We start from the raw sequence: 25,302 nt of genomic DNA, 5'->3' as shown, positions 1-25,302 counted from the left end.
TCAAACCATGGACTCGGAGGCATTTTGGCCTCATGAGAGGAAAAGATGCATATTGCTGACTGTCTTAATCTAAGATGACCGCGGAGGCATATATGGCTGGAGAGATGAGGGCAGACAAACAATCCTTTCTGTGCAGTACACGAGCGAAGATTATCTTCATTTGGAACAGGCTTAAATTGATGAGCTTGTTGAGCTTTGTGTCTCAGGCTTGCAGATAGGTGGGAGAAGCCTTGGCACAAAAGGACCTTTCTCCACACACGCCCCCCCCGCCCCTTTCCAGTAAATACAGGCTTCTGGAACGTGCAGCTCAAGGGTAGCATAGCAAGGAAAGGTAGTTGTGTCCATCAGGAAAATGCAGGAACTCAGGCTTATTTTTCATTTGTAAGGTAATAAAATTCTAAGCCTGTGTGCAAAATATCTTTGCTCCCTAGGATTCTTAGTTTTTAGACATATTGGGTGGTTTTTCATATTTCATGGGTTTTTTTTTGCATTCTATTTGCAGCGCTCCTTAAGCTAAATTAGCCAGATAAGCTATATATCTCTATATAATTTCTCTGTATACCTGTGTGTGATTTATTTACTATCCTCAACAAACCTTTGCTACTCAGCCTACTATGTTATGCACAGAAAATACAAAGAAGTATATGATCCCCACCTTCAAGGAACTTATCCTTCTTGGGTAGACAGGTCATATAAAGAAAATAAAGGCATCTTAAATTCCATTAAATGCCAAGTAAGTATTACGGTGTTAAAAGAAGGAACTGATCACAGAAACCTCTTTCCTGTAGAGAGATATAGTGTGATGAAGTGGTTAAAAATGTAAGGCTTTAGACCAGAGGTCTGCAGATTTTTTCTGTAAAGGGCCAGAGAGTAAATATTGTCGGCTTTGTGGATCACATCAATCTCTGTGTTGTGGAAATGTGTTGCATTTTTTTCTTTGTTTTGTTCTTTTCCTTTCTGTAAACCCTTAAAAATTTAAAAGCCATTCTTAGCTCTTGGACCATACAAAAACAGACCATCACTGTGATTTCCAACCCCTGCTTTAGAGTCAGACCTGGGTTCCTGCCTTACTATGCCAATAACTCTGTGTGATCTTAGGCAAGTCCCTTACCTTCTTACACTGTCATCTATAAGTTAGGAACAATGATAGTAGCATTATTGTGAGGAAGAAATGTTTTTAGCTTAGTACCTGACCCCTAAGTAAATGCTCATTAAATGAGAGCTGCAATACTATTATTATTATTGCTGTTATAACTGCATTTTCTCAGGTTAGGCTCAGAATATTTCTTTTAATTGTTCAGTCTTGTAAGTTAAGAGGCAGATATAGTATTTTTTATAAAAATCAAATAGGGACTTAGAATTTCCCTGAAAATATTTGCTGTTTGGTAGTTGATAATCATTAACCTCCTCTAACTCTTGGGCTAAAGGAGAAAAATGGGATTACTGATTGCTTTCCCTGATGTTTCTAAGTTAATGAAAAGTGATGGAGTACCTTAGTGTTGGTATTTTGTGAAGGAAAAGCAAGGGTATCTCTTGTGGAATATAAAGTGAAAGAGTGTTATCTGTGAGTCGATTTGGGTTGATTTGCCACGACTTGGCATTCTTTAGCCTGTCTCATTTTCTCAATATGGGTGATGGGGGCTGTGGATGAACAGCCTCCTGACCAACTCCCAAGTCCAGTTTGAGAAAAGATGGGGCTGGGTCAAAGTATTTTCACTGCCATGGAAATGGACATTTTCTAATCCTAATTACCATCTGCCATTTACCTATTTTTACGACTCTTGTACCATTATAGCTGTTACGTTAATGTATTATTTTAAGACCTTTATTTTTCAGCTTGACTTCCAGATGAAAGGGCTTCTTACTCTGGGAATGTCCAGACCTCCAGGATTCAGCCCACTGATGATTTAGCTATCTAAATCCCAGAAAAATGCTACTTAAAATAAGCTTCTCCTTTATTTTTTTGAGAAGCCGGGGTAAAAAGAGAGAGAGAGATTAAGTTGCCAATGTGGTCAGTTTCTAGATTGTAATATAGCCTAATTGCCCCAGTTACAATGTTGAAGCACCCAAGTGTTCTGTTCATTGGGCTAGCTTGCTTAAGAAGCTTAAAAGTGAGTCACCGTTAGTAAGTCTGAAAAGTGATCACTCACTGCAGTATGCTTACAGATGGTATAAAAATCAGAAGACAGGGAAGCAATATTTATTATGCCTTAAACTACAGCATCCAGAGTCCTAGGTTTAACTAATGCGATTTATCAATAAATATTTATTAAGTGTCTTTGATGTATGCGATATGATGAGAAATACAGATATGAGTCATCATCCGTGTCCTCAAAGCACTTACAATCTAGTGACTGAATAGGTAGTGTTTACTGAGCATTATAATGTGTTAGACACTGCTTAGGTGCTCAACAAATATCATCTCATTTAAACCTCATAACGACCCTGTGAGACGGGTACTATTATCTTTCCCATTTTACAGATGAGGAAATTGGGGCACAGGGAGGTTAAATGACCTGCCCGAAGTCACATAACTTGTAAGTATTAAGGCAGGATTCAAACACAGTCAATCGGCCTCAGGAGCCCCATTCTCTTAGCCCCTTAAACCATATTGCCTCATGTTGAAGAGATAAAACTTATCTATAAAGACAAAACAGGTTAGTATTATCATCACTACATATGAGGAAACTGAGGTTCAGTGAGAAGTTATGTACCCTAGGATCACAGACTAGAACTTGATGGAGCCAGAATTCATATTTCTATCTGCCTTCCAAACTTGTGCTTTTTCTCCTACACTCTACTGTACTAAATTTAATAAGGTTGGATATGAAGGGAGTTAACACTTAAAGTTACAAGGGTTTTGGAGGTGAGTTGTGAGGGAAGCTTATGAGAGAATGGAGACATAACCACCAGAGAGCAAGTTAGTAGTGATGAGAGAGCAAGGAGGTGATTATTATAGAGACTTTGGAAATAGAAAACCCAGATTTCAGTTCTGGTTTTGCCACTTAATGCCAAGTAATGTTGGGCAAGTCATTTATCCCCATTTTATAGATAAGAAAATAATGACTGAGAGATTTGTAGTAGTTCAATTAGCTTTTCAGACAGAATCTAACAGCATTTTTCAAGAAGTAGATAAGTGTTATATGTGTACATACACACAATATACACACACATAAATAAATACACACACACATACATATACTTTTTAATCTGTAGAAATCTTATCAATTTTGGCCACACTCAATACCCCAGTGATGTTCCTTCCATATTTTTGACTATTAGAGGCTTCTAGTGTGATAATCTGGAAGAATGTGCTGAAATCCATTAGAAAACCAATTTCCACTGTGAGACTCATACAGTGTTGCTCATACAGTGTTGTGGCCTTGGGTGATACTGAGTTCTGTATCCCTGGGAGGGTCTCCAGCACAAGAGGGTCAGGAATGTGTAGGAGGAATGGGACTTCTCTGTTTTGTGAAAGATATCTCTTTGTGGTTGTACTCTTTGTTGCCTGTTAGTGATAATTTTAAATTTCATGATATCAGTAGTTTTTGTGCCTCTATCTATGTAGGAGGCTAGAATTTTCTGCCTTATCCCCTTAACAAAGCACTCCTTTTGTGTACTTTCTGTTTAGTGAGAATTGCTTTAACTCTGTGATTAGGATTTGACCTTTCACAGAACCCAAGTTAACTTGATCTGTCAACTGTATTCAAAGAAATTCCAATTTTTCAGCTGTCTGATGCTTTTATAAAAGGATCTTGATTTTTTCCAACCTAAGTAATTATTCTCCTTGCTGGTGTTCTAACTGCCAAGGTGTGTGTTTCAGATTTGTCCAAGTGCTGAGCCCTCCTCAGGGCACCCAGTGACATTTCAGCATGGGGTCAGGGCGTGGTAGAACCAGTGGGTACTCTTCCTTACACAGTCAAGCTTGGGGATATGGAAAGAATTTATGCTGATATTTTTACTGTTTGTAGTAGCTTAACTGTGATTTTTACACATAAATGTAATGGGACAACTTACTACTACTGAACATCTTAATTAGAAGGTCTTGTGAGATAGTAGAGAAAAGAGCTGTCCCTATATCATATAGGCAGGATGACTATGGATTGATAGCCTTTTCTCTCCCAGGTTATGTTTGTCAAACACGGTTGATATCCAGCCATCACTTTTTAATTTTGTTTCTTTTTTTGGAGGTGAGATATTTTCAAAGTGTATCTTTCATTTATTATTTTTAAATTTTAAATAAATTTATACCCCCTTCACCCATTTCTACCACCTCCCATCCCCATCCCCATGTCTCTGGCAACCGCCAATCTGTTCTCTGTATCTATTGAGCTTTGTTTTTTATTTTTTTTTTAGATTCCACATATAAGAGAGAGAATACGGTATTTGTGTTTCTTTGTCTAACTAATTTCACTTAGCATAATGCCCTTGAGCTCCATCCATGTTGTTTCAAATGGCAAGATTCCATTCTTTTTCATGGCTAAATAATATTCCATGGTGTATATGTACCATATCTTATCCATTCATCCATCAATGGACACTTAGGTTGTTTCCATATCCTGGCTATCGTAAATAATGCTGCAATGAACATAGGGGTGCGTATAGCTTTTTGAGTTAATGTTTTCATTTTCCTTGGGTAAATACCCAAAAGTGCAATTGCTGGATCATATAGTAGCTCTTTTTTTAATTTGTTGTGGAACCTCCATACTGTTTTCCATACTGGCTGCACCAGTTTACATTCCCACCAACAGCACATAAGGGTTCTCTTTTCTCCACATCCTTGCCAACACTTGCCATTTTTTGTCTTTTTTATAATTGCCATTCTAACAGGTGTGAAGTGATATCTCATTGTGCTTTTGATTTGCATTTCCCTGATGATTAGTGATATTGAGCATCTTTTTATGTACCATTGGCCATCTGTGTGTCTTTTTTGGAAAAATGTCTATTTAGATCCTCTGCCCATTTTTTAATCAGATTGTTATTTTGGTTTTGAGTTGTATGAGTTCTTTATATATTTTGGATATTAGCCCCTTATCAGGATATGATTTGCAAATATTTTATCTTTCATTTATTTTAAATCTGAACCTTTGTTAAAACGTTTTTTAGAGTCGATGTCATTGTACTGTTTACCAGTTACTCGTTGCTGCTCACTTTAAAAAAATACATGTGACTGTAAGTTGACCAGAAGGATCCTTCATCTCTGCTTCCTCCTCCCTTCTCAGCCAACTACTGCTCTTACACTCGCCGTTTGTTTCTGCTTTATCGCTTCCCACTCTGGCTTCTGCTCCCACCTCTTCACTCAAACTGCTCTTAGCAAGGTCACCTATGACCTCCTTGTTGCCAAACCCAATGGACACTTCTTAATGCCTGTCTTCCTCGACTTTGCTGCAGCATTTACTAGTTTTCACCACTTCCTCCTCTGTTCTTCCTACTCCTGTGGCTTTTCCTTCTTAGACTCCTTCATCATCTCCTTCTCCTCTACCAACCCCTTAATTTTGGCATAAAACTCCGAGCATATATCCATAGTCCTCTTCCCGCTTTGTTTGCTCCCTAAGTAATCCCATCTGTGCTTCACTTCAACCATCTTATGACCGCTAAGTGTATATCTCCAGTCCAGATCCACCCCCTTCCTTGAGGTCCGGATCCCACATACTCAACTGTGCATGTGTCACAGGTACATCAAACTCAACATGTCCAAAACGGAGCTGCGCATTTCCCCCTGTAAGTCTGTTCCCTGTCCCACTGACTGGCCCTCCTACCCCCCGATTGCCTAGGCCAGCTTACCCACCTAGTTGCCAAGTCAATTTAGGTTCCTCTTAGTTTTTCATCTCCCTTCCTCCCAGTCCAGTCAGTCACCACATCCTTCTACAAGATAATACTTTCTAAAAAAAATCCCCCTCTCTCCCTATCTCTGCTCTCTTAGATTAGGCCCTGCACTCTTAGTGCGTGAATGACCTCAGTGGCCTTCTATCTGACCTTTCTGAACCTCTGTAGTCTAGACCAGTCTTGCTAAAATAAAAATCTGATGTCAAGCCCTTTGACATCTATGGTTCTGTGGCTTTCTTTTGCTTTCAGGACAAAGTCTACACTCCCTTCCCCAACATGCGAGGTCTCTTGTTTCACACCTCAACTCTTGCCACTTTATATCCCAGCCATACTGAACTATTTATGATCCCCTAAACGGGCTGTGTTTTCTCACTCTTCCTTGACTGGGTATGTACTACTATTCCTCCTACCTGGACAACCATTTTCTCTTACTTTGTTACTTGCTTAGGTGACACCTCTGGAAAGACTTTCCTAATGTCCCACTCCCTCAGGCTTCCTTAGGTACATCTTTTCTGTTTTTATAATACCTTGTATATATGTGTGTGTGTGTGTGTGTGTGTATACACACACACACACACACACACACACACACACACACACACACATATCGTGTTATAATTGTTTATTCAGTCTGTTTTCACCAACTGGACTGAGAGCTGCTTGAAGGCGGGACCTTGTTTTCATCTGTGAACCCCGGGGGCCTACTTAGCATAGTAGTCCAATCATATATATTAAAAGAAAGGCTGACTGGTTAGGGTGAAAGAGAAAGGAGAAAGGAGACAGGAAGGTAAAATGCCACTAATAGTGGAGTTAAGGAAAGTTCCAGACGTTTGAGTTCAATTTGCAGTTGAGGTATATCTATACACTGGAACATTATTTGACCGTAAAAAGGAATGAAGCGCTGATACATGCTGCAATATGGATAAACCCTGAAAACATTATGCTAAGTAAAAGAAGCCAGACATAAAAGGTCACATATTGTAGGATTCTACTTATATGAAATGTCCAGAATAGGCATAGAGAAAAAGTAGATTCGTGGTTGCCAGGGGATGGGAGTCAGGGTGGGGGAAATGGAGAGTGACTGCTAATAGGTCTAGGGTTTCTTTGTGGAGCAATGAAAATGTTTTGGAATTGGATAGTAGTGATCAATATCCAACTTTGCGAATATACTAAAAACCACTGAATTGTACAGTTTAAAAGGGTAAACTTTGTATAGAATTATATCTCAATAAGATCATTATTAAACATTTTGATCAGTATAGGTTTATAGTACCTAGATCATTGTGCATATTTGAATGTCAATATGATGATCTAAGTAAAATTCCAGCAATACATTGACATCATAGTGTCAAAGTCAGGACTTCTGTTCCATGTTTTGATTTTGAAACATATTTTAAAATTAAAATCTCACCTTTTAGTATTAGAAGAACTCAATCTAGAAAAATTATTGACTTTCCAATTTGTAAAATTTGTGTTATTTGGCCAGCCATGTGATTTAGGAATAACTTGAGAAATGCATGTGTTTAAGTCTTGTGAATTGATGGATGGAGGTGGTAAACACATTTCTAACATGATTACACAGTTAGGTTGGGACACCTTGGAGCATATTCTGTGTACAGATGACTTGAAGGTATTTCCTCATTTTGTTACCTTCCTAATCACTTATTTATATCTTGATCTAGGGACGCAATGATACACGTTGTTACCCTAGGGAATGTTTTCCCTTCCTGTCCCACTGGCTTATATGAATATCGAACTCTTAGATTTGTGAATTTAGTAATACTTTAAAATGTAACTTCATTTGGTCTAAAAATGAGTTTAGAATCACAAGGGACTATCATAAGAGGTTTTCTGTTATCAATTCAAAGGTATGTGTGGGGTACAAAAGAAGTAGTCTCTGTCTGAAAGAAGAGCTTATATTATTCTTTTATTATTTCCAGGTCTTTTGGTGGGCCTTGTGCTTCGATATGGCATTCATGTTCCAAGTGATGTGAATAATGTGACCCTGAGCTGTGAAGTGCAGTCAAGCCCAACTACCTTATTGGTAAATGTTAGTGGAAAATTTTATGAGTATACGCTGAAAGGAGAGATCAGTTCACATGAGCTCAATAACGTTCAAGATAATGAAATGCTTAGAAAGGTAAGTTCTTCGTTAAAGGGAATCTTTGGATTTTTTTTAAGGTATATAATAGCAGCAAAGTGATTCAGGAGAAAAATAATGCATTTTTAATGATATTTAGAATAATCAGTCTTTTCAAATGGAGTAAAACCGCAATTAACGAATGTAATGCAAGGCTAAGGAAATTGACATGTCTATAGTTTGCTTTTCTGATTGAGGCTAAGTACTACAACCCTTTTTGTTTCACTCTGTAGTGTTTACAGTTGTAATAAATGGTGACCAGTATTGAGTGAAGCAGAATTTATAAGTGTTTCTTTCAATTTGCTTATGGCCCTTAGAGTTTTATAGTACTTCAGCACATTGAGTTTATTTGATAATACCTAAAATATTCCATTAATATTTTTTTGAATTCTTTCTTGCCTTGATTGTGTTCTGTGCTGAGCACAAGTTAATCTTTCTTTGATTCATAATCTGGCACAACTTCAGGGGCCTCAGCCTGAGTATCAGGTACTGTACCATGGTGTGCGTGAAGCTTGATGTAGGTTGGGTTGCAGTCTTACTGGCTTCCAGACATTCCTGGAGCTGCTTTCTCCTGTCCTCCCCATAGTTGCCATCCTGAAGCTTCTCAGGGCCTCTTTGCTCATGGCTCTGTTTTCGCCCACCCTTGGCCATTTGCCTCCACTTCTGCCCTCTACATTGGCAGGACTTGGCTTTTATAGCTACTTGGTTGTGTTCCTGACCATCTTTAATGCTTTTAAAAATTTCATACGAACTTACAGTTTACTTTGCAGCAAGAGGTTTTTTTCCACCTGTGGAAAATTCCAGTTCCTTAAGAGTTCTAGGAAATGAAATTTTAGCATGAGTATGTGTAGCTGCTCTGTGTTCATGTCAAATACTACAGCCTTATGAACAGAAGGGGGCGTCTGTATTATTATAGGAAATAGGTATTAAAAGGAATGGGCTGGGGCTTCCCTGGTGGCGCAGTGGTTGAGAGTCCGCCTGCCGATGCAGGGGACACGGGTTTGTGCCCCGGTCTGGGAAGATCCCACATGCCGCGGAGCGGCTGGGCCCGTGAGCCATGGCCGCTGAGCCTGCGCTTCCGGAGCCTGTGCTCCGCAAAGGGAGAGGTCACAACAGTGAGAGGCCCGTGTACCGCAAAAAAAAAAAAAGGAATGGGCTGTCAGGACTAGAAATCTGACTTGTGCAGAAACTTTTTACCACAATATTATGTTATATACCTTTAGAGATGTTACCTATGCAAGAAGTCTGTTTCCTCTTGCCAACAACAATGCTGTACCCCCAAATTTTATGTTGCCAGTTTTGGGTCTCTTATTTAAAGCAGACATGTTCATACTTTCTCTTATTTAAAAAATTTTTGCTATCATGGTATTTTAAGATACTTTGCACAGATAGGACTTAACTGATTGTTCCAACGCCATCATCTCCTTGTCATTTGGTTGAGAAGTGGAATAACAGCTATCCTATATGAAATATTTTTCACTTACCACAGTGGTAATATTCTTGCCTTTTGCCAGTTTAACATTTAATCTTTTTTTCTTTTTGCTCATTTGATAATGTAATAAGAAATCTTCTGAGGGAATTCATCTAAAAGAACTCTTTATTTTAACAGGTTACTTTTGATCCAGAAGTATTTTTCAACATATTACTTCCTCCTATCATATTTTATGCGGGATATAGTCTGAAAAGAGTAAGTGCTTTTGTATTTCATATACTTTGAACAGCCTTAAACTCCATGGACTTTATCATCTTCGACACCTTCAGAAACAGGCAGTTCCTTCCAGGTTCCTCTCCCTCCTCCCTCTCCTATCCTTTTGACATGCTGAAGTTTATGCCCATACAAAAATTCTTTCTCTTACTTATTTCCTTGAATGAATAATGCATTTAATATTAGCATAGCACACTAGAATAGAAAACCTTTTCTTTTTTAAATAATTGGTGAGTATTCTAACACGGTGTAACTTTTTTTTTTCCGTCAGAGACATTTCTTTCGAAACCTTGGGTCTATCTTAGCGTATGCTTTTCTTGGAACCGCAATTTCTTGTTTCGTAATTGGGTAAGTACTTGAAGCTTAAAACACTTTTAGCCTTCAAATTATCATTTTACAATAATACATATTTGACTTCTGCAGTATTGTATTCTCGAACGTGTCCAAGAACTTTTGCAATAAAATGTATTCACACAGATAAGTTGTTTGAATTTTCCTTAAGGCTAAGGCGTTACCATATTTAAATGACATGCAGTAAATTTGGGATTAGTCACAAAGTACTACAGTAGACCCATCTTTCTGTTCTTACTGTATTGTAACTTCTTTAACAGTTGATTTTTTTTCTAAAGTAGACATATGTTTATTGAACAGATCAATAATGTATGGCTGTGTAACACTGATGAAAGTAACTGGACAACTTGCGGGAGATTTTTACTTTACAGATTGCCTGCTGTTTGGTGCTATCGTATCAGCAACTGATCCAGGTATGTTTTACATGAGTGTGGAGCTTAAGTACTTAAGTTGTACAGTGGTTTTCCATCAACACACATGTACGTATTTCTTCCTTTGAGGTGTAGAATTCAGGATTAGGTACTCCCCATCTTACTATACTTTCCAACTGTGGACGGAAAAAACAAAATTAATGGCTCCTTTTGGCTTAAGCACACATTTGTTTCTTTTTACTGTATTTCCTATTACTAGTCCACAATTTGATGATGTTTAAATGAGGGCCGTAAGGTATTTTCTTCAGAAATTCAGGTTGGTCTCTATCCCTAGTGACTGGGTATAGAAGATGAACTATATTAGTTAAGATGGGTAATAACTATACATTTCCTTTCAAGCCTCTAGAAAACAGATCCCTAAAAATCTGTTTACATTCAGCCATCTGCATTTAAGAGTAAGAAAAAAAGTTTTAAAATGATTGTTAGAAGGCTGTTGTGCTAGAACAAGTGTGATTTGGGGTCATTGGTGGGCAGTAATATACATTAAAGAATTGTTTTTATAAAATTGGCTTTTGGATTATAAAATAGTTTTGATATTAGCATGACTAGAGAATGAATTTAATTGTATTGAGTTAGATAAGTTAGATTGTAGTTTTTCTAATATAGTATTGGTGAGCTTCACAGCTACATTCAGATTGAGAACTTAGAGAATATATAGGCTGAAGAGCAGAGACTGCATTTTTTGAACTAAAGATGCAAGTTTTCTTTTACTGATGCTAGATTTTAGATCCTTGGTAGAGGTTTGTTCTCTTTTACCCTTTGACCTTGTAAGTTAATAATCTTTAATTATCATCCAGCATAGTCAAAGGTTATCTCTGAATTCCTGTGTTAACTCTGATAACACAGGGTGTTATAGAAAGTAGGAAAATATGCTCTGTACTCTATAAGAGATGATTTTAGAAGCTCAGAGGACATTTTAGAGAGGTATTTGTATAGTTTGGCATTTTTAGAACTGAAAAGCAAATCGCCTCCTTAAAGATAGTCAGGGCTGCCCCCTTACTGTTTGTAGCTGTTCCCATTATCAGTATGAAGTTGGGATGGTTTTTGCAGGAAGCCAGTGGTCTCTGTTTTCCGTGTTCTCTTACTAGAAGCAAGGTCCTCGACTTTTCAAAATCTATGAGAAACCTGAGTCAGTTGGACTGGCTACATTACTTAAAACTGGTTTTGTTTTGGTGGGAGTATTGCCTGGATGGCTCAAGCAAAACTGTTCTGCTTATATAAAGCTGGATAGTTATATTTCTTCTGAATTATATAGGTATTTGCCCATATAATAATTCTATTATTTTGCAGTTGTTCACTTGATAGAAGGATGAGCCATAGGTTCTCTTTTTAAAATTCTACAGCATTGCTCCTGCCCTCCTTTTCTCCTTCTCTTGGTTAGCTTTGATATCAGGATATTCCAGATGAAATGCTTTGCAGTAGAAACTATATCTTTTAAAATACAAGCTTCCTGTTTTTTGGTTGGCATTTGAAGAGGCTCTCCCAACTCTGGTTATAATAATCTTTCATGTCTGCTTGGGTTTATTTAGCAAGCGAGCTGTACGTGACTCAGCAATTAAAGTTATAATGCAACTTCAGTCTCTTCTGATTTTCTAAGAATTCTCATGTAATTGTTTCCTAAGAGAAGGTTTTTTTTCTTCTCAAGCTGTAATAGCCTGATGATTGGATTCTTATTAAGTTAAATATAGCAGCTGTAATTCTGGTCATAAATTTTATCCCAACCGAAAACCAAACTTGTGTTTTCATTTCCTACTGTCTTTGCTAAACTGGTGTGCTTGAAATTTGTAAGTCAAATAGAAGTGAGTTGTAAGGCTCCGAGGAAAAAATGAAGTTTGCAGCAGGAAATGCTTTTCATAATAGTTTTCTTCATCAAAGATTAATGATCACCTGGTCTGTAAGAAATTCTGCATGTATTTTTTATGGAAAAGAAATGTACAAGACAAGATTATTAGCATTTGCATGAAGAATGTAGGCCAACTCAGTCCTCCAAGGTTATTTTCAGGTGTTTGTAAGAGAGAGAAGGGAGATATTACAGGTACACAGTTATGGAAAAGAAAAATATTGACATAAAATTACTGAATCTTTGATATGGTAAGAGAATGTTTATTAGGATTGAATTCTGAGATGAAGAATGAATTTCTAAATAGCTATTACGATCATCTGTGAAGGGAAAAATGTTATATTTGTAATGTCTTAATATTCCTCTGACTCTTTCTACTTGCTAGTGACTGTTCTTGCCATATTCCACGAGCTTCAAGTTGATGTTGAACTCTATGCACTTCTTTTTGGTGAAAGTGTCCTCAATGATGCTGTTGCCATAGTGCTGTCTTCGTAAGTGTTTGTTTTCTTATTATATTCTGTATATTGAATGTTAGGGTTCTAAGAACCAAAAGTCACTTATTGAGTGAAGTGCATTATGAATGGAAACATTTGAAAAACTGAAGCATTTTTTTCCTCTTGAAGAAATATATACTTATAGATAACGTGGAAAATGCACGGAAGAAAAGGAAGGGAAAAAAATGATATGTACTCCTGACACCTAAAGACAATTACTGTAAACATTCTAGGACATTTTTTAAAATTCTTTTTTTTCTATGCATAGTATTTTTACATAGTTGTGATTGTAGTGTATGTATAATTTTGTATTCTGTTTTAATATTATAACATGGACGTTTTAGTTTTTCATCAAATTAAATTTTTGGCGTACATGTATATTCGCATGGTTCAAAAATCACAACGATATAGAAGGGTATACATTGAAAAGTCACGTTCTTACTCCTGTCCTCATCCACCTGTCCCCGTAGCCCCTTACATAGGTAACCATTTTATTAGTTTCTTGTGTATCCTAGTATTTCTTTATTCAAATGTAAGCACACATATGAATAAATATTCTTATTTGCCTCTTATTTCTTATTTTAAAAGTAGCATGCTGTATATGTTCTATACCTACCTGACTTTCTCTCACATAACTATATTCTGGAGATCTTTCTGTATCAAAACAAGGAATTTTCTCATTCTTTGTTTGCAGGTGCATAGTATTCTATGAACTGTACTATAGTTTATTTAATCAGTCTCCTATTGGTGGAATCATAAAGGGTTTTCAATTCTTTGCTATCCCAAATAATGCTGCAGTGATTAACCTTGAACTTAACCTGTTTTATATATGCACTGGTATATTGGTAGGATAAATTCCCAGAAGTGAGATGAGTGGCTTAAAGGGTAAATACATTTGTAATTTTGTTACATTGCTAAATTGCCTGTCAAAGGTATTATGCTATTTTGCATTTTAACCACCAAATTGTGGGAGTGCCTGTTTCCTCATAGCTTCACCAACAGAGTATTTGTCAGACTTTGGTATCTTTGCCAATTTGATGATTGAGAAATACCTCATAGTTTAATTCATATTTCTCTTATTTAACATAATCATTTCAGAAACTTTTTAATTTTTAGAAGTATTAAATAATACACGTTTTAAAGATAATGAAAATGAGCAATATTTTAATCTAGTTATAGAAATTACTATACATGCTACCAGAAGGTGTTTGCAGGTGAAAGAATGGGTCTGAACCTCTGAGGAACTCAGTCCTGCCAACTCAGTCCTGCTAAGCAAATATCTAACCCTATAGACAGTTGCCTTTACTCCACACCAGAACTTTCTACAAGAGAGAAGTAAAACCCCTTCACCTTTCCTCCTTACTTTTATTTCTCTCCTTAATTTCCACTTCATTAACTATAAAAGAGTAATCAGTCACTGACTCTGGTTTACACAGCTTGATTGCCCCCATTGTCTAACAGCAAAGTGAAAATTATCCTTTCTGAGATGTAACACTAATCCCTTAAATGTTGTTTATGAAGATGTGCAAAAGATCAAATCTTCTTTTGTGAATGTAATGTATATAAATTCTACCCCCTCCACCATATTTATTGCCAGATTTTTTGCAGCTGTCTACAACTAATGTAAATTTAATTTAAGAAATAAAGCCCAAAGGCTAGAACTAATATTGATACTAAATGTATGTACCTTCAAGGATGATAGGTGCAAAGTAAAAGTTTTCTATTGTTTGAAGGGAGGAAGAAATGGATAGTGTGGTTATAACTTACATGTTATAAAAAAAAATGAAGCTACAAAGATTGTTGAAGTTTTCAGCACATAAGAACATGTAAGATCACCAGTGCTACCAGACGAAGAGAATAGGGTGCAGGCAGTTACTTTTAGCATCAATTCGCCATCCTAGATAATTATTCTGCTACTTAATCATTTACTAATACGTGTTCCTTCCTCATTGCCCTAATGGATTAAGAGTCAGAAAAATCTCCTTTCTGGTCCTATCTTAAGCTGATGTGCCCTGTGCCTTAGTTTTTCCATTAATAAAGTAACTTATTTCCTGCAACTTTAAGAACAGTTGAATAGTATTAAAAGAAGAAAACTCATCGGAAAATTTTGAGCTTGGGGGTGTACGTATCAGTGTTGGTGAAGAATAAATGTGTTAGAAAGAGAATGCCCTTTCCGTTACACGTCTCACAAAGAGGAAAGGACTTCTTGTCCTTCTGTTGCAACCTTTCTCAAACAGGGTCGTGTGAGAGAATTTAAGCCTTGTAGAGAACGATTCAAGTGATTCTTTCCTCAATTTTCCTAAGGATGGTACATAGCTAGTACTATTCTAGATTCACAGGCGACGAGTTAACTCATTCCATAGTCTGCTGGAAGTGTGGTGGAGAAGGACTGTATCTAAAGAGTATCATACCCGGGGAATCATTAGCTGTGTAAGTATCTTAATAGAAGTGAGCAAATGAGTTCCTGCCCAAAAGATGAAGGGAAACCAGTGATGTTGCTGGCTATGGGAGGTCACTAGCTGGAGTGCTCGGCGTTATGTTTTTCATCATCTTTCATTTGCCTCTAAAAGTACGTTAGATAGAAATAGTCTACCTTGTGTTGATTTCTGTTTGATGATTTTCTAATGTGTATATTCTATAGAAACAGCCTTTTACAAAGAGGGGGGCCCCTTTCTGAAGGACTTCTGCTTGGCAATTAACAGGTTAAGACATCTGTTCTTGAAATTTATGTTGGAAGTTGTTTTTGTTTGCTTTTTGACCTGTTAGGTTAGCAGTGACTTTTTTTTTTTTGTTAACGTTAATACTTTTAATCTGGTGAGGGTGGAGTGAAACTGGTTCCCTCATATATTGCTGTATGAGGTAGAGCTGTGTGTACTGATACAGTGTCATACATACCTAGTTAGAGATGAAGTCTAAGTTGCATAGCATACCTCTGAATGGATATACCATGATTACCCTGGAGACCTAAATTCATACTACTTTAAAATATGTTTTTAGGGTCATTTACATTTTATAGAATATAAGTGTGAGTAAACAAACATGGCTGACAAACTCTTTAACTTTACTGGTTATCAGAGATATACATATTAAATTAGTGGCCATTTTTACCTATTCAGTTAACAAGAAAAAAAATTGTTAGTGAAAATAGTTACTGCTGGTAATGGTCTAGTACAGTCATTCTTAACCGGGGACAGTTTTGCAGCCCCCCGCCCCCCAACCAGGGGATATTTGGCAATGTCTGGGGACATTTTGGTTATCATGAATGGGAGGAGGTTGCTACTGGCATCTAGTGGGTAGAAGCCAGGGGTGCTGCTAAATATCCTTCAATACACAGGACAGCACCCACCACCCAACAAATGATTATCTGGCCCCAAATATCAATAATGCCAGGATTGAGACACCCTGGAGTTGTAAAACTATATCACTTGTACATTGTTGTTGACATTGAAATTGGTATTACCTACTCTTTTATATTTTATCATTATGATAATAAAATTAATATTCAAAGTGGTTGACTTAGAAAGTAGAAAATTCCTGAAATTTCAGCTCTCAGAAATAACCACTATTAAGGTTTTTAATCCAGATTTTTTCCATTAGGATATTAGCATACATATAAATATATTAACTTTTAAACAGAAAGAGGCATAGCACTATACATGCTTTTCTGTAACTTGCTTTTTTCACATAGACATTGTACTGTATTAATACCTCCATTATCCCATTGTATGAATGCACTACAAATTTACCTCTCCAACCCCCTGTTGATTAATATTTGGTGTTTTCTAATATCGTACTATTGCGAATAGCACTGCAGTGAACATATTTATGTGTAAATCTGTGTGAATCCTTGAGAGTATTTCTGTAGGATATTTTTTAGAAGTAGAATTTCTAGGCCAATGGATATGATCACTAAAACATTGAGAGATGTAGTCATATTTCCCTCCTGAAATGTAATACAGATCTATTTGAAAGCCATTGTTCAACATGTAAAAGGAGCCATAGGTATAGTAATACCCTATTTCTAGGAATGTAGCACAGGAAAATCGTCCAAAATTTGTAGAAAGCACAAATAAGTTCTTTCACACTGTTATTTATAGTAGCAAAAATAATAGAAGCAAAACTTTGAAATGTCCGACAGAGAGGAAATGGTTAAATAAATTATGTTATATCCATTTGGATCATTTTTGAAGTCTTAAAAAACCATGGTTAGACTGTAATAATTCTTACGTCATTGTCAGTTGAAGAAGCAGAATTCAAAACCATATGTTCACTATGATTACAACTAAACATGAAATAGCATGCATGTAACAAAAAGAGGGGAAAGAAATACAGAAGGAAAATAATAGATCTGTCAGGGCAGTGGAATGATGGGGTGATTTTTCCCCCCTAAATTGTACATTGTATTACTCTCAGGATTTTTTTTAAGTATTCATAAAAATGCTACTGCCTCAAGATAAAATGTTGACTGATGTAGAAAAGATGAATTAAGATTTCAATCCAGAGGCCAACATTTGACTGAAAAGGAAGAAAACAAACCTGTCACCTCTTCTCAGCCCACCATGCTTTTCCTGTGTTCTTATACATTTTAGTGATTAAAGAATAAAATAATGATTAGTGTGAATCTTGAATTTCCATGAACCAATCCAGGGAAAGCAGTCTCAGGAGGCATGGCATCGATATTTTGTTCTTGCCGGCATTTTGAAAACTATCGCCAGGGAGGAAGGTTATTGTAGCAATATCCTTTCTTTTCTCCAGCCAGCCACTATATTTTCATGCTATAATGTAGTCAAATCTCATTTACAGTGGTGGAGCCCTTTATATGTAGGTAAGATAGCATGACATTAAAGGCCATTTCCTATTCACTGAAATAATATCAAATCTACCAGTCCCAAAATGATCTGGTCACTTTGAAGATTTAAATGCAAATGTTTAAATTTTTCAATTCAGATTGAGTCTCAGAAATTTCTAGATGCCATTACCAGAAATTCATGTTAGAGTCATACTTCAATAAAATAGGTAAAATTAGGAAATTTTAGCTTGGTCTTAGATTTTATTTTGTTTTGTTCTGTTTTTTAGTTTAACCAGCGAGGTATGAAGAGAACTTGGTAAACATGGTATATAGCAAGGCCATTTTTTAGCCTTGAACCATAAAAACATTGCAGTAACCACAGGGAGAATTCATTATATTCTTCGGAATGTGTTTTTTCTGCTTCTTTTCTTCGACATGACTTGCATGATGTCTTTGAGTCTGGATTTATTATAAAAACACTGGCACCTCAATTAACTGAGATGAGAACTGATTTAGTAATGGTAGGTGCTCTTGCCAGAGACCCACTAGCAACAGTGATTTTCTCCGCTGTATTTACTTCCTGGGGCGACTGTTCTAAAAGAAGTATTTTTAGACTAGGTTTGAACTGTGAGTTCAAGATGGAGAGTGTCCCTTCTAATTGCTTGTCTTGGCCTCTTACAGAGTGGCTTTCTTTCAGAAGTTCGAGGTGGAGGATCCAGCTGGGTATGCTAAAAGTACTGTCAAGTGGATTCTAATTCCTTGGCAGGCCTTTCAAGCCCTTTTATCTATAAAAGTCCATTTCAGTGAATGAATAGATAGGAGGCATTGGGCCCATTCTGGTATTCTAAAAGTTGAAAGGGTACTTTAGTCATCTTTTTTTTTCCCACAGGAAAAACAAAATGTGACCGGGTTGAGTATTGAACAATATTCTTTATATTCTTATGCCTCTGTTGGAAATACGGGGAATTTTTCATTAGTTTGTTCACATTAGTACATTAGGGCTTTCAGGCACTCAGTACCGGTAAGTCATAAACAGAGTCACAAAAGAATAGTACTGCACAGTATCTTGAGGCTGGAGGAAAAGGCTTGGTCCAACCTTATTTTGGCAATTCAAATCCAAAGTTTTTGGTTTTTATACCCTCTGATTTCATCTTCAAGCTCTACAGTAGGTAATTTTTTTTAAATTTATTTTACTCTTTTTTTAGATAATGTTTTAAAAGTAAAAGTTGCCTCTAGAAGTAAGAACCACCTCTCTTTTGTAGCTCAATAGTAGCATACCAGCCAGCTGGAGACAACAGCCACACCTTTGATGTCACAGCCATGTTCAAGTCTATCGGGATTTTCCTTGGAATCTTCAGTGGCTCTTTCGCGATGGGTGCTGCTACTGGAGTGGTGACAGCTTTAATATCCTTTTATTCTATTTATCTTTTCTTGTTAACCTCACAGAGTCATTGAATACTGTGTTCCATGGTCTCCACTAGTTCCATAATTGACATAGTGTTATAATTATGAACCTTATAAACAAGTACTTGGTTTGAAAACATTAGGCAATCATCTTTACCAATAAATAAAAGAATTTCATTGTTTTGTGTAGGACTTCATGCCCTCAAACACTCACTACAGAATTCTAATTGGACACAGTGACCCTTTGGGGGTGAACTTTTTTTTTTTTAAGATCCATCCACTTTATTTATTTATTTATTTTTTAACATCTTTATTGGAGTATAATTGCTTTACAATGGTGTGTTAGTTTCTGCTTTATATGGGGGTGAACTTTAAGGTTGTAGACTAAATTGATATAGAGGTAGATATATTCCAAAGAGCCTCTGCTTGTTCTGTACGGCTGTTCATCCTGGCAGTATTTTGCTCTTCGTTTAATAGGACAAATAGGAATGTATGACCTCGATGCCAGTTGAACAAAATAAGTTTCCCAGGTTAGGATAGCTGGGAGTTCATCTCAGCTGTCACCGATTTTAACCTTCTGCTCTCGAGTCCTATGCACTGCCACTAATTTGCTGTTAGAAATATTGAGTAAGTCAATCTTGTATTCATTCAAAAACAACCCTCTTTTTTTTACTCATTGTAGTTTTAAGTTAAAATATAATAAGTTAAAATATAATAGAAAATGATAGTTTAATAAATGGATCTAAATTTTGTTATTGGATTCTTTAAGTGCAAATATCCCTAAAATTCTGGAACTTCAGTTTTCCTTTTTATATCAGTGTTTCATTCTTCAAAAAAATTTCTTGATTGCCTGCTGCATGCCACATGCTATGCCCTGTGTATCAAAGATAAACAAGACAGACGTGGCCTCTGCCTTTTGGAGCTTCTGATATAGAAGCATTGACACTTCACCTCATGGGACCTCAGTGTAGGAAGGTAGAGGGCTGGGACAGCAGGGAAGATGAGTGGGGCTTGATCTCTAAAGGGCTTCCAGCTCTAAAACTTCTAAGGTACTTTCATATAAAACAAGTACTTTTTCTGAGAATATATTCATTTTCTATACTTCAGTTTTGTGGTGGAAGAAACTTGTCTTCGGGCTTTTTACAGACGAACTGAGGCATAAAAGGACAGTGAAAAGAGTTCTGAAGAAGGACCAGGATTTCTTCCCTAGCATAAGTTCCTTGAGGAACTTAATCTTTGTGTTGTAGTACACAGTTGTTGAAGAGAATGTAGACTCCAGCCTGAGATTCGCCACAGCTTGACACGGGCCCTTCCACTGGCAAGTAACATATACTTGTTAGACTAGTATGAGTGAGGGACGTGCCTCGGTTTCTTCATCATGGAATACTCCACATCACAGAGGTGTTAGAGGATTAAATGAACATGAAATCTCATGGAAATGACATATTTCTTAATAGATATAAATTGCTATCATTATGGAAGCCGTCTCGCTTTGGGTCACAAATTAATAGAGTTGGCATGTTGCGTATCTGATCTGTCACTCCTGTCCTTTACTGTCATGTCTATTCTTTACTGTGTGGTTTCTAGCAAGGCATGTGATACCCGTAAAACAATTGGATGGACTAAGCTATAGGACTTTCTCGTGGAAGGGAAGGCTGCTGACTCCTTAGTACAATGCTTGTATTCAGAGTTTCTTTGCTTTGGTACCTCCTTATTCTGTGACTTTTGTGTTAGAGACTGGAGAACCCTTCTTTTGCTTTTATGCTTGCCTTGCTTCGACTACTATTTTTTCTAGTCACACTTCTGTATTATGAGATCTTGTTATCAACCTTGACAGTCTTACGTGACAAAGTTCACCAAATTACGAGAGTTCCAGTTGTTGGAGACAGGCCTGTTCTTCTTGATGTCCTGGAGTACCTTCCTCTTGGCTGAAGCATGGGGTTTCACAGGTAGGTTACTTTTTCCTTTTAATTGTAAACCCTTACAAGGAGGGACTTAGCCAGTGATTTTTTTTCTGTGTGTGGACCAACCCCTCTAGTGTTTGAACACACTTGTTAGGGTTGGGATTTATGCTGTCACTTTAGAATGTAAAAGATTTTCAATGGAAGCGGTTCCTCTCAACAAAGTAAGTCACAACCGAAAATTTTAACACTAAGCATCTAATTTACTTCTATAAAATAAGAGCCTCCGTATAGAAGTTGGGAACTCTCCTTTTATGTGAACTTGGAACTTGTTGTATTTATAGGTGTGGTTGCAGTATTGTTTTGTGGCATCACACAGGCCCATTATACATACAATAATTTGTCCACGGAGTCTCAGCATAGAACTAAACAGGTAAGAGAAACTTTATAGTTTGTGAATAAACTTTTCCTCCTTGCAGCAAAACAAATTTTTTCTTTACTGAAAAATAATCTTTGTTCTGTTCAAAGTGATGTCTGCTCATTTCAACTCCTCTTCTGTTGACTCCAGAGATAGATGGGATTGTCAGATTGAAGGGTGACAGCTTTTAGGGTATAGATAGGTCAGCAGAATAGCCAGGGGCTGTTATTATTGTGGCTCCAGTGGTCAGTCAGTTAGCTTCCTTTCCTTGTTTCCCTTGTCTTACGGCTTTTTATCCTTCCAGTTTTATTGAGATATAATTGGCATACAGCACTGTCTAAGTTTAAGGTGTACAGCATAAGGATTTGACTTACATACGTCATGAAATGACGACCACATCATCTCATATAGATACAAAATTAAAGAAATAGAAAAAAATTTTTTTCTTGTGATGAGAACTCTTAGGATTTACTGTCCTAACTATTTTCATATGTAACATACAGCAGTGTTGATTCTATTTATCGTGTTGTACATTACATCCCTAGTACTTATTTATCTTATAACTGCAAGCTTGTACCTTTTGACCACCTTCATCCAATTCCCCCTCTCCCCACAACTTGCCTTTGGTAACCACAAATCTGATCTCTTTTCTATGAGTTTTTTTGTTTGTTTTGAAGTATAATTGACCTACAACACTATGTTAGTTCCTGTTATACAACATAGCAGTTTGGTTTTCCTATACATTTCAAAATGATGACCATAAGTCTAATTACCATCTGTTACTGTACAAAGATATTACATAGTTATTGACTGTATTCCTCACACTGTACATTTCATCCCCATGACTCATTTATTTTGCAATTTGAAATTTGTACCTCTTAGTCTCCATCACCTATTTCTTTCCTTCCCCCACCCCCAACTCCTCTGGCCACCACCTGTTTGTTCTCTGTATCTGTAACTCTTTTTCTGTTTTGTTATATTTCTTCTTTTTTTTGGTTTTTAGATTCCACATATAAGTGAAATCATATAGTATTTGTCTTTCTCTGACTTATTATACTTAGCATAATACCCTCTAGGTCCATCCGTGTCGTTGCAAATGGGAAGAATTCATTCCTTTTCATGGTTGAGTGATATTCCATTGGGTACACACACACACACACACACACACACACACACACACACACACACACACACCCCACATCTTCTTTATTCATTCATCTATTGATAGGCAGTTAGGTTGCTTCTGTATCTTGGCTATCGTAAATAATGCTGCAGTGAACAGTGGGGTGCATATATTTGCTGAGCTCTTAAGTTCAAATGCATTTTACCCCCACCATGTTTATTTTATTTTATTTTATTTTTGCGGTATGCGGGCCTCTCACTGTTGTGGCCTCTCCCGTTGCGGAGCACAGGCTCCGGGCGCGCAGGCTCAGCAGCCATGGCTCACGGGCCCAGGCGCTCCGCGGCATGTGGGATCTTCCCAGACCGGGGCACGAACCCGCGTCCCATGCATCGGCAGGCGGACTCTCAACCACTGCGCCACCAGGGAAGCCCCCTACTAGCTTTATATATGGTTGATTTATTACCTTTATTGTATATTTGCCTTTACCAATGAGATTTCTTCTTTTGTAATTTTCATGCTTCTAGTTGTGGCCTTTTCATCACAGTGATGTGAACAGGTGGAGGTGGGCAGGCAGCAGGGGGGGGTACAGAGCACCAGGCTATAATGTGTAAGCCCTACTCCCTCAGTGAGGGCTGAGACCCATGTAAAAAGTGAAATCACATGGCAAGGTGCTGTTGTGAGAGTCGTCATGAAGCATTCTGTGCCAGGATAAAAGGATTTGAACTGGATCTTACAGCCCGTAAAGAGGGACGTGTCTTGGAACTGCCATATTTTTAGGGATTGCAGGGTTACCAGTTAGGGCTCTTTCACAGCATTATGGGTGGGAACTGATGAAAGTTAGACTAAGGCAATGGCAGGGACAGCAAAGAACATTGCAAAAGAAAAATTGGCAGGGTTTGCAGGATGAGGACAAGAATGACTGAATATGGGGATTGAAGAAGGGAAGCTGACTGGGGAAGTGAAGGGGTAACATTTCTGGCTTTTTCTGTGGGCCCAGAAAAATGTCATCTCTACATTTGCTCCCCTCTGAATCATGAGTTTGGGGGGATATACATGAACGTTACATATTTGAAGTATCTGTTTCAATATCTTAGTAATACTCATGTTTTCAAATTATGTAACTTTATTTACTGGACTAACCTTTTAAAATTTCGTTTCAGTTGTTTGAGCTTCTCAATTTCTTGGCAGAGAATTTCATCTTCTCCTACATGGGACTGACACTGTTCACATTCCAGAATCATGTCTTTAACCCAACATTTGTGGTAGGAGCATTTGTATCCTTTATTATGTGTTCCATTTTGGAAACTTCTTTTTAAATTGAGATTTGCATGGGTTTTCTGGAGGGGTGATTGATAAGAATACAGTTAAATATATAAAATTTTCCTCTGAGTAAAGCAAATCAGGATTTCAACTCTTTTATCTATTCTATTCTATTTCCATTTTTTGTTTATCACACAAATAATACTAACAGATTGAAATGACAGAAAAAAAGTCTCCTGCCATTCTGCCAACCCCAAAAGATAAAACTGTTTGTCCTTGATTACTGAAGGGAAGAAAGAGAGATTGGATGGTGGGGAGAAGTTTGCAGTCTGCCACAGGGCAGTAGTTGAAAGATGATGAAAGATGGAAGGAGGATCACCCACCCCTCCCTCCTTCCTTCCCTCCCTCCCTCCCCCCATCTCTCTCTCTCTCTCTCTCTCTCTCTCTCTCTCTCTCTCTCTCTCTCGTTGAGTTTTTAAAACCCAGCTGAAAAGGAGAAGCTGATTACATGAAAGACAGCAATCAATAGTGCCAGCCTCATGAGAAGGCAGGAGGAGATGGAACCCAAAGCATGTGGGGAGGGACGGGCCTTCAGTGGGAGGGAGCACAGCTCTGCCATTGTTCCAGGAAAGGGTAGGGTATGTAGAGATGAGGGTACATTTGCAAGATGGCGTTCCTGTCTGATTACTTCTATTTTTATCTGTAAAGTAGGAGGTGAGATCATCTGCTGAAAGTGAGATAGGAGCAGGTGGCCTATCAGTTATCTATTATATAACAAATTACCCTAAAACTTAGCAGCTTAAAACAACAAACATGCCTTATTTCACATGGTTTCTGAGAGTCAGAAATCTAGGAGCAGCTTCACTGGCTGGTTCTGGCTCCAGGATCCCTCCTGAGGTTGTAGTCATGCTCTGGGCTGGGGCTTCACTCTCTCGAGACTTGACTGGGGATGGAGGAGCCACCCCAACCTCACTGACATGGCTGTTAGCTGGAGGCTTCAGTTCTTCTCCGCGTGGACCTCTCCATGGGGCAGCGCACAACATAGCTTTCCCCAGAGTGGGTGAGCTGAGAGAGCACCAAGATGGAGGCCAAAGTGCCTTTTATGACCTAATCTTGGAGGTGATGTACCATCACCCCTTCTGCCATTTTCTATTGGTCACACAGACAAAACCTGGTACAGTGTTAGCAGAGGCTATACAAGGGTGTGAATACTAGGGAACCCTCTAGGAGGCTGGCTCCCATAGGTGATAGGAGTTTTGAGAAGAAGGTTTGGAAATAGTGGTTGCAAGAGTGGGAAAGTGAGTTGACCAAAGGAATGCAGTAGAATCGCTGAGCAGTGTTAGGGACCCATTTGAGTTTGAGGAATAAGTATTAACAGTAGAATCAATCTGCCCCGTTGTATGACTTTGTCCAGGAGAATTTAGCTGTAAGCTAAAATAGAAAATAGATAGCTGAGTCCGTCTGAGTTTGGTGTTTTGTCAGGTCGGTGCAATGAAAACAGAGGGGTAAGTGAATGCAAGGTATTGGAATGAGTTTTATTAAGATGTGGCTAAAAAAGGAAATGAAGAAGGGAGCGGACTGACTGATGGAAAAGTAGCAAGATCTTTGGACTGGAGGTCC

General features: G+C 37.7%; 1 protein-coding gene across 6 annotated transcripts in view; it reads left to right on the top strand.

Annotated features, from left to right (window-relative positions):
• Window positions 1-25,302, top strand: part of SLC9A6 (solute carrier family 9 member A6) — a 55,489-nt gene that overhangs the window by 4,367 nt on the left and 25,820 nt on the right. For all 6 annotated transcript variants that reach the window (XM_067723992.1, XM_067723991.1, XM_067723987.1 and 3 more), the window contains 9 exons: window positions 7,767-7,966; window positions 9,576-9,653; window positions 9,943-10,019; window positions 10,323-10,435; window positions 12,679-12,784; window positions 18,839-18,985; window positions 20,829-20,929; window positions 21,226-21,314; window positions 23,583-23,696. In XM_067723992.1, the coding sequence (XP_067580093.1) occupies window positions 7,767-7,966; window positions 9,576-9,653; window positions 9,943-10,019; window positions 10,323-10,435; window positions 12,679-12,784; window positions 18,839-18,985; window positions 20,829-20,929; window positions 21,226-21,314; window positions 23,583-23,696 (1,025 nt within the window). The remainder of the gene's footprint in view (window positions 1-7,766; window positions 7,967-9,575; window positions 9,654-9,942; window positions 10,020-10,322; window positions 10,436-12,678; window positions 12,785-18,838; window positions 18,986-20,828; window positions 20,930-21,225; window positions 21,315-23,582; window positions 23,697-25,302) is intronic.

The sequence above is a fragment of the Pseudorca crassidens genome, chromosome X, assembly GCF_039906515.1.
Source record: "Pseudorca crassidens isolate mPseCra1 chromosome X, mPseCra1.hap1, whole genome shotgun sequence".
NCBI classification, from domain to species: Eukaryota; Metazoa; Chordata; class Mammalia; order Artiodactyla; family Delphinidae; genus Pseudorca; species Pseudorca crassidens.
The sequence above is the reverse complement of the archived record's forward strand: the minus strand, read 5'-3'. Positions and strand labels throughout refer to the sequence as shown.